At 42.2% G+C, this 10596-nt stretch overlaps 1 protein-coding gene across 2 annotated transcripts in view; it reads right to left on the bottom strand.

Annotated features, from left to right (window-relative positions):
* GRM1 (glutamate metabotropic receptor 1) overlaps positions 1–10305 on the bottom strand; it is a 224946-nt gene extending 214641 nt beyond the window's left edge. For both annotated transcript variants that reach the window (XM_063124574.1, XM_063124575.1), the window contains exon 1: positions 9385–10305. In XM_063124574.1, the coding sequence (XP_062980644.1) occupies positions 9385–10159 (775 nt within the window). In that variant the 5' untranslated portion in view covers positions 10160–10305. The remainder of the gene's footprint in view (positions 1–9384) is intronic.
* Between the last annotated feature and the right edge of the window lie 291 nt (positions 10306–10596).

Raw genomic sequence — 10596 nt, forward strand, 5'->3', positions numbered from 1 at the left:
GAGTAGTTCCAACACAAAACAGGAAATTCTCCAGATCTAGAGGATTCTGCCTTTATTCATAATCCATTGTAATGTGGCTCTCTTGACCACCTGTGCATGGACTCTGAATAAGGAGGATCATTCTGTTACACCACTTTCAGTGAGCGATTGGAACTAAGAGCTCCATCAGATGAGCATTTTATTGCACACTCGTTGCTGGGCATTCATGGATTTTCCTGGATCCCTCTCATGACTTTGTCTGCCTCCTGTGCGCCTCCCGCCCCTTCTGGCCTTTCTCATGCCACTAAAAAAAAAAAAAAAAACCACTCAGAAAGTCCAATATATTTTTTAAAGCAGAAGTTGCTGCTATCTCCTACTGTGTACAGGAGAAGCAGCACGATCAGAACAGCCCACTGAATGGGCCACATGCACATTGTTTACTTCCTCTTTCAAAAGAGGAAGTTTCAAGCAATGAAAGCGGGGGCGGAGAAGCAGCAGTAGGGAAGCGTGATTCCCCCCCCCCCATCTGATAGAGCTTTAAATTCCTGGATATATTTGCCTTCTTGCATTATCTGGTCCTCTTGCCCCTTCTGTGTTTTTTCTCTAAACCTCACAAGAGAACAACCTCCACCTATATCTAGCCAGCAATTCTGTTTTCTGATTGCTTCACACTACTAGCCCAGGCCCTCTCATCACCCAACCCCCTTAATAGGGTATCCACTTGAGATGGGGGAGAAATTCATTTGGCTTGCATTTTAATGCAAATTTCATTTCCAGCTCCCAAGCCAAGACACAAAGTGAAATGCAGTTATCCTACAGTATTCACCCTTTTTCCGAACATTGCAATGAATGTGCTCATGGGGTGTAGTGGCTAAAGTGTTCGACTGGGAGTTGGGAGATCCGGGTTCTAGTTCCCACTTGGCCATGAAACCCACTGGGTGACTTTGGGCCAGTCACAGACTCTCATCCTACCTCACAGGGTTGTTGTTGTGAGGATAACATGGAGAGGAGGAGGATTATGTATGCCATCTTGGGTTCCTTGGAGGAAAAAAGGCAGGAAATAATAATAATAATAATAATAATAATAATAATAATAATAATAATAATAATATCATCCAGAGAAACACACACAAAAATGTGTACACATTTTCATGTGGGCTTTTAAAATGAAAATTGCAAAGTGATGGGGAAAGAGGACGAAGCAAATGTAAGATAGGGAAAATGAAAAACTGAACCAGACAGATTTGTCTGCCTTGAATACCTGCCAGCTCCTTGCAATCTGTCAGCAAGGTTTCAGCCAGCACCAGGAGAGGTACCCACTAGCTTGAATACATTGTGAATACCCTCCTCACCACTAGAGTAAAGAGTGGCATGGATGGCCACAATTCCAGAAACAATTTAAGGAAAGCTAAAAGCCAAGTGCATCTTCACATTCTCCTGAGGACAAAATCCAAGTGCTTCCGGATCCAGCCTGAGAGTCTAGAGCACGCATAACAGCATAATCTCAGGATGTTTCCTTTAAAATACGGCAACAATTATAAATTAAAATGCCTTGGAGCTCAGATGCGTGGTGACAGGCATTTGCAGGAAGATGCACAGATTTGTTATGTGAGTGTTGCTTCCTTCAGAAATAATACACTCCCTGATGTGCAGCTGCAGGACAATGCCATGTGATAACCTGGCGAGACAAGTTGCCTGTGATTTCTCTTGACTTCATGCTCATAATTGCCACTTTTGGTGCAGTCTGACATTTTCAGTGAAATTATATATTTTCATTGGGCTGCAGTGGGGAGAGAAATATGATAACACATATATGTCTCATAAATATGAAGGTAAGGACATAAGAAGAGCCATGCTGGATCAGACTAAGGGTCCATCCAGTCCAGCAACTCACAAGCAGGACACGGGTGCAGCAGCTCCTCCCCACACACACCTATGTTCTGCAGTAACTGGTGTATATAGGCTTACTGCCTCTTACTGAGCAATTTACATTACTACCAAATGAAGCTGAATTTGTCTTGATGGAAAATGTTAAAAGGATAGAATATGGTGTTTGTGATAGATTCCTTGTGACTACAAACTGGGTTGCTTTTGCCCTTTAAATGACAAGTGTACACTTAGACCAGTGCATGGGTTGAGAGCCTTCTGTAATTGGCAAACTTGGGGAAAGGCAACATATCTTTTCTCCCCAACCCAAAGTTTGGATGGGGCTTTCCAAGACTCATATTAAAGGAAGCCACTTTGGACAGTGTTCCCCCCAAAATGCCTCTTTTTAGGAAGTGAGTTCAGTATCCTCTTCTATGGAATGATCCTATGTGTGGACATAATTAAGAGTTAATTATCAGGTAATTTCTGTAAAACGTATGCGTCTATGTACATGTGTGTGTATGTGTTTATGTATTCCATGTATGTTCTTTATTTCATGCAGTGCAAGGTGGCATGCATTGGGCTGTATCCAACTGAGTCTGTCGAATGGCAGAATGGACACAGCTGGTGGGAGAGAGTCTTCTTACCCTTCAGCTCCCTGCAAATATGCTACAGAGAGTTTGGGGTCCTCAGGGACAGATCTGTGGGGCATGGAAGGGTGTAGGGGGTGGGGAGGAATGGGAAATCCTGTGGGATGTTGCCCTAGAGTTCTCAGATTGTCTTTGACCCAGGCACTGATGATATCTAAACCTGCTGAGCTTCAGCAAGGTGGCTGAGCATCACATGCCTTCAGACTACTAAGAAATAAAAACCCCGTGCATTGGAATATTCATTTGACATTCCATATGAGGTTTATAGGCAAGGATGTTGGATTTTCCCTTCAATGCCCATGTGAATGCTGCATCTCAACTTCAAAAAGGGTTTAAAAAAAACAAACACATAACATTATAATACATATTCTCGCATAGTGGTTTCTCTGTAGTATAAAAATATCACAATTGGCCTTCAGTGGGGAGAAAACTAATGTAGGGTGTCATCATTTTTAAAACAAAAAACAAAAAACACTAGATTGAGCCAGGGCATCAAAGAACACAATCAGCTCCTTTGGAGGATTCATGAAGATGTCCAACAGGTTTGGCACTGGATTGTCAGCTGAAACATGTGGGGAGGAGAGTTCAAAGGGATCTACTATCAGGGTATGTGACTCAGTGGTGGAGTCCCTGCTTTGAATACAGAAGGTCCCAGGTTCAATCTCTGGGGTCTCCAGTTAGGGCAGTAAAAACTCTTTTCTGAAATCTTTGAGAGCTGCTGCCAGTCAGTGTCAATACTGGGCTAGATGGACCATTGGTCTTACTCTGTATAAGGCAGCTTCCTATGTTCCTGACCTTTTCTTTTGCTTGATTAGAGAAGGCACTAGTAGTAAACCACTAAAAAACCAATCGTCATTTTCCCCCCTCATCTGAAAAGGCTTGAATTATTAGGCTCTAATTAAGATGTTATGGAGAGGTCATATTGTTCCATCTCTTTGTGGTAGGACAATTTCAAAAGGAGTTTTTAAAAAATAGCTGCAAGTCTCCTCAGCAAGTTCAAGGATATTTGAGTTAGCTAATTACCTGTCTTTCTAGAGATGACTAATCATTGAATGTTTTCAGACATGAGGTTTAAATTGCCACCAAGGCTTCTCTCACACTATTTGTGTGCAGTCTAATCATTGTGGATCAGAGTCATTTAACTTGTGAACAAGCATTCTGACTCTTGTGGGTATTATATATTCAACTTACAAGCCATTAAAACATCAACCATTCTACAGCTTCTGAGTAAATAAGAATAGTATTGCACAATCAATCTCATGTGTGAAAATCCATTCTTAAGTCTGGGACTCGTTCTGATGAAGTTCAATGTAGAGAAACCCTGCCAGTATGGGTTGATGCAATGGCCCTGTTCAGAAAACATGCTAAACCATGATGGTTAAGCATTTTGAACTTAACATTATGGTTTAGCATGTCATGTGAACCATGACTTAGGGCCTTGCTAGACCAGGCCTTAGCGCGCCTTCCAACCCGGTTTCCCTGCTGTGCATCCAGATGACGCACAGGGGAATCCGGCGGCAGGCCACAGTGAGGCCTGGTCTAGCACGCCATAAGCGAATGCGCTTATGGCGCGCTTTTTCCCCAGCTCCGGCCTCAGGCTGGGGCTGGGGGAAGTGTGGAGACTTCTGCGGCTTTTCGCGGCTCCTCGCTTACTCGCGAGGAGCCGCGAAAAGCCGCGGACCTGGCACAGCGCTCATAGGAGCGCTGTGCCCATCGGCGGCAGGGGGGGAAGAGAGGGGAGGCTGAAGGATGGGAGGGTGGGTGGCACGGGGGGAGGGCGGGTGCGATCGCGCCGCTCGCCGCCCGAGCAAGCAGCCGAGCAGCGCTTGCCCGGGCAATGCCGCCCCATCCCGGGCATTGTCCGGGCAAGCGCCGCTCGGCTGCTTGCTCGGGTGGCGGCGGCGCGATCACACCCGCCCTCCCCCCGTGCCACTCACCCTCCCATCCTTCGCCCCCCCCTTTTTTTAAAAAAGTAAAAAAGCCACTTACCTTCCCGGAGTCTTCGGGCCACCCACGGCCCCTTTAAACAAAACAAACAAAAAAAAATGGCGGACGCTGCAGGGCTTGCGTCCTCCCTGCGGCTCCACCGTCTGGAAGCCTGGGCGAGGCGCGCTAACGTTAGCGCGCCTAGGCCCCGCCTCCCTGCCGGCATAAGCCGGCAGGTCTAGCAAAGCCCTTAGTGTGTCATATGAACCATTGCAAAGCATGGTGGTTACATAACCACAGTTTAAGCATGCTAACTAACCACTTGCTGCAAAAGGCTTAGTGGACTAACCATGGCTTAGCATGTTGTCTGAACAGGCCCCAAATAATAACCCACACTCAAGGTTGAGTATGGGTTGAATGTGGCTTCGTAGAATCATAGAATAGTAGAGTTGGAAGGGGCCTATAAGACCATCAAGTCCAACCCCCTGCTCAATGCAGGAATCCACCTTAAAGCATACCTGAAAGATGGCTGTCCAGCTGCCTTCTGAATGCCTCTAGTGTGGGAGAACCCACTACCTCCCCTAGGTAATTGGTTCCATTGTCATACTGCTCTAACTTGTCATTGAACCATGGGTTGTTGTTGAAACATGTTGTGTGACACCAGCTGTGTCAACAAAAAATGGTTTGTTAACCATGAACAACCCACAAAGATAACTCATGAATTGTTGGGTTGTGAACCCACAGTTCAATGACAACCCATGCTCAACACATTCTGAACTTTGTGGTGGGTTGTCATACTGTGTGAACCCAGTCATTGACTCTAGGTATGAGCCACACTGACTTTCTTCTTTATCATCAACTTGGTTGTTATTTCTATAGTCAAAACTCTCTGAGTGGTTTACAAATATTAAAACCCTAAAATACAACAAGATAAAAATATAAAACCTTTAAAAGTTTAGAACAGAATAAAACCAAAGTAAAAAAAGAGCGTAAAACTAGCAGAGGTAGAACTCTAAAAACACAACAACACATTTCATAACAAAGACGAAGGACTAAGAAGCCAAGGGAAATCAAAAAGGTCTTTACCTGGCACTGGACGGACAACAATGTAGGTTCTAGGCAAGCTTCTCTGGGGATGTTATTCTACAACTGGAGTGCCACCACTGAAAAGGCCCTCTCCTCTCCTCTCCTCACCTCATTCAGACAGTGAGGCCTCTGAGGATGATCTTAGGGTTCTGGGAGTAATTACAGGAGGAGACAGTTGTTCAGCTAACCTGACCCCCAGGCCATTTAGGGCTTTAAAAGTTAATACCAGCACTTTGTATTGGCCTCAGAAACAGAGTGGCAGTCCCATTTAACAATCTCATTACCTTATTCTGGACCAGCTGAAGTTTCTATACCATTTTCAAAGGTTGCCCCACATGTAAGCTGAGCTTTTGGGGTGGGTGGGGAGATAAAGCATGAAATAATTGCGCACTCTGCATTATCCAAAGAATTATACACTGTAGGTACAAAAGATCTGTGATCAGGATCTCCCACTATTCTAAAAGTAGATGCAGGTCTACCCCAAAGCAGATCCAGCCTGTGGCACCAGAGATGTGGTTGGGTGACCCTTTCCTTCATGGCACTTTCCCAATCTAAATTGGCCCCCAATGGTTCATGTTTATTTGCCCATAGGAGGAAAACACAGATGCCCATAGTATACCTGTATGCTTTTCCCTATGGGACAAATAGAAGCAAGGATTTAGATTAGGAAAGAGGCTCTGACCCACTCCCCCACAGCTGCTTTTAACTTTTTCTTTTTCTTTTTTTAAATCTTTAGGAGAGCCAGTCATGGATCTTCTGCATCATATCTATTCCATGCCAGGTAAAGACCAGGTGCCCCGCCATATGAGGTGATTCAGGTAGCTACTAAAGGGAGTGCCTTTTCAGTGGTGGTAAGCTGGTTGTGGCTTTTTAGCCCTTCAGTTTAGTGGCTTTTTAGCCCTTCAGTTTAGTGTCAGTGTATTTTAAACCTTTGCACTGCTGCTGTCTTTTATATTGGTTACTACTTTGGTTTTATTCTATTTTAAACTTAGTTTTATATTACATTTTACTATGTTATTGTATTATATGGCTTTCAGCTGTCCCTTGAAAACTGCCCAGAGAGCTTCAGTGGTTTAGAAATGTAATAAATAAATAAATAAATAAATAAATAAATATCAAGCTTGACCAGTAGTTGTTTTCTGTATCTGCCATGAGTGGCAAATTAATGTCCCTTCCTTGTCCCCTGTCCAATGGGCTGCCCATAGAACAAAAGTACTGGGAAATAAGAATATCGCCATTCTGGAAAACAGAGATGTATTTTGATTCTCATGGAATTTTACTGTTGCTTGTATCCTACATAAATAAGAGAATCCATATGATTTCAAACTGAAATCCATTCTAGTCGTCTTCTTCTTCCTCTTCCTCCTCCTCCTCCTCCTCAGTAATTATTTGGATCTTGTCCTATAGACTTTACAGGAAGAGGTCTCATAATCTTTCTGGAAGTTTGAGGAGTGGAGAACCCAAAGAATCTATCACTTACAAAACCAGGTTTTGTGTTTTGTGTTGTTACTTAATTGGGTTTAGCTACATTTGTAGGACTAGGTATATTTTGTAGGAGTCTCATTGAACTCAGTGGGCTTACTTCCAAGAAAACATGTATAAGATTAGACTGTACATCTTATAATTGTAAACTACATTGTGTACAAACAAAAAAATACACTGCAATTATATCTGTGAAATATTGTGATGGTGCAAAGTTAGAAACCAGCATGTTGTAAAGTGGAATTGATCCAAAAAGTCCTAAAAGGATCATAATGGACGTTGTGTGAGAGGTGTGCTTGTAAAGTACTTATTGTTAACTGAAGGACTATTTTCACTTTATAAAACAGCTAATTGAAGGAGTTTCCTAGTACTGTAGAGGATGATTAGTGAAAGTCTCATATCCTTGGACTATAGAGTATATATATTCTCATATGAATTGTTTACACAACACACCTTTGTCATAAATAAAGAATAGTCATCACCTTCACTTGGCAAAGGATTTATCTATATCTACAAGCAGTTTTGGAATTCAAGGTCAGGAGCGTGCAACAATTGGAGCAGATTGTTGTCAAAAAAAATTCATCCCTAGTTTGTCACAAAATGAACTGCACTAATAATTATTCCCTGTTCCGTGTCCCATATTTCAAAAATAGACTATTCCACACTTTAAATGGCTAGCACCACCCTAAATCCATTCACTCATGACTTCCTTTAAGCTAACCTATATTTATAATTTGTTTCATCCAGCTGTAATTTGGATACCAAAAGATCATGAAAACCTTTGCTCATTACGATAAAAGGACACTGTAAACCTTAGTATCAAAGGGCATTCCAAACAAATTGTTGCAAAACCAATCTCAAGTTTTGAAGGTAAAGAGACAGTGATCATCATCTTGACGGTCCGGACATAACAGTAAGACATTTTCCTTATAGACAACTTTAATTATTTTGCATCTTGTTCATCTTTCAGTTTAAAACAACTGTTTCCCCCCAAAGTGGATTAAACTTCTTGACTGTAGCCACTAGAAAATAAGATTGTCTGGTAATTCTCAGAGCACCAACCTATTGTGACTTTTAGTCCCTCTCTGTACATGTACAAAACCAGAGATTTTTGTCCATACCTTTTCAGTCTATGAAATATGTAAGAATAATATTTTTGGCACTCATCTTTGCAGCCCAGTACTGTCCACAGAGAACAGAGTTCCTGGGGTCAATGTTCTTCCTTTTCTTCTTCTTCTTTTTTAAACAACCTTGGTCTTCACTGGAGCAAAAATGCAATTGACATAAGCGACAGTATTGTGTGTGTGTTTTTCTCCCTCCAAGGCAAGACTGTAGGACTTGCCTCATTGAAAATCTATAAACTTCATTACTGAACTGGCACTTTTTCTGTGAGAATGATTTGTCTATGCCATTATTAACTTTGCCCATAGATTTCCACATCGCCTACCTATTTAATTAGAAATGAAAGACTGCTTGAATTTGGAATTATTCAGTCCCTATAAGAGGAGGGAAAGGTTGGTTTAAGCAAAATGTAATAGCAACAGATATGCCAGACATTTGTGTGTTTAAATGTGTGATTAGCTGCTTTCAGTACAAAGTTAGATCTTTGACTTATTTATATACATAATAGTCCCATGTCAACAACATGGATTCAGAAAAACTGTTAGCTAATAGTTTGTACTACGTACTCTCATCTTGTGCTTCAATAGTCTTTGGGAAGTATAAATTAGTTTCACTTTATTATCCATGAGAAAGGTTGATGTCTAAACAAAGATTAAAACAAAATAATAATAATAATAATAATAATAATAATAATAATAATAATGCCTTTTACATTCCTTCTAAAGTTTTAAAATGAGACAATTAATGGCCTGAGAGCAAAAATTCATGAGACCAGAGACAAAGCACATCTATAACTCAGTTCATCATAATTTAGGAAGATTTATGGGATTCTGCTGCGCATGGTCATAAGAAAAGATTGGTTCAAGCAAAATGAGGAATAGAGACCAGAAGTGTGATATATCTCTAGTATGGTCAAATGGTGCATACTTAGAGTGGTACATTCAACTCCTACGTAGTAATAAACTCTGATATCAAGTCACTATTTCAGAGGCCTTAGCTAGAACTAAGTTTTATCCCGGGATCATCACAGGGTCATCCCTGCCTGCTCCTGGGATCCCCCGTGTGTCATTTACATGAACAGGGATGACCCCGGGATGATCCCGGGATAAACCTTAGGTCTAGCTAAGGCCTCAGTCTCCATTTCCTCAAAATGGGGTGTTAACATTACCTAGCTCTTAGAGTTAAAGTTAGATCAAGACTGCAAAATGCTTTGTACATGAACAGTCCTATAGAAGCAATCAATGATATGAACTGGTTTGTTTTTCATACCCACCTTCAGTGTGGACAGCGGATACATATGTCCAGTTGTAACGTTTGACTATGTCAAGCATGGCTCTGGCTTGCAGGATGTCAGATGGGACCACCCTCAAGAAGTATTTGTACAAAGTTTTATCACTTAGATCAATACTGGTTGCAGAATAAGCAATCTGGGGAATATCAAAGAGTTGAAGAAGATTTTGAACTTGGATGGCCACAGAACTGGAACCTGGTCCAATAACACCAGCAATTGGTTTTTTGGCCCTGACCTGGTGGTGATATAAAGGATCAGGCAAGCAGCGGCCAAGAGCATCCTTCTCATCTCGGATGGAGATCAAGGAGTCCCTTATGAATTCAATACTCTGCTCCAAGGCCACAGACGAATGCCAACAGGAATCTCGAATTTCACTGCCTAAAGTGATGTTGGGCAGCAGGACCGGGTCCGAATTAATTTTATCCAGAGTATGAAACATAGCCTCAACTCTCTGGATACCATATTGCTCTCGGATCTCCCCGCATTTCCTCTCTGGTACTTTTTCAGCTGGAGGTTGGTGATGGACTGAAAAGAGGGCTCCTATGATGACATCACCATCCATTCTGGCTACTGATCTTTGGGCAGAAGCACCTGAGATCAACACCTTCCTGCCAGCATTCTTGGGAAGGAAGTCCATCTCCAGGAGGATAGCAGGGAAGAAGACCAGCAGCACCCCTATCATTTTATTGCACGAAGCCATCCAGATCCAGGTGACCAGTTTCATGGGCACTTCCTGCCTGCACATTGTTAAGGACATGAAGAAGGCGGCCGACTCTCTCCACTGTTTCACTTCTCAGGAGCCTCCAAATCCCATGACACGGTGGTCTTAAAGTAAATCGCCTGGAGGAGCAACTGAAGTCATTGTAGGAGTAAATGGTAGCCTGTTGACATAGGAAGAAAGAACGGAATACATCAATCAACTAAAAGTATGTCACAGCAGAGCTCCATAAAGGTTGCGTTCTCTAGAAGCATCTCTTCCCACCTGTCTGAAATATTAGTAGGCACCAAATCAACTGGCTCCAGATGGCAGGTCACTCTCAAATGCAAATCTCAAGGAAGGATAATGAGAAGAGAATGCAAAGGCATCCCTTTACTTGATATGGGCACATTGCACATAGAGATATATAATATTAAATGGTGAATGCATCCATTGCGTACCTAAAGGCACATATTATAAAATAATTGATACTTTCA

Source organism: Elgaria multicarinata, chromosome 4 (genome assembly GCF_023053635.1).
Source record: "Elgaria multicarinata webbii isolate HBS135686 ecotype San Diego chromosome 4, rElgMul1.1.pri, whole genome shotgun sequence".
Lineage (NCBI taxonomy): Eukaryota > Metazoa > Chordata > Lepidosauria > Squamata > Anguidae > Elgaria > Elgaria multicarinata.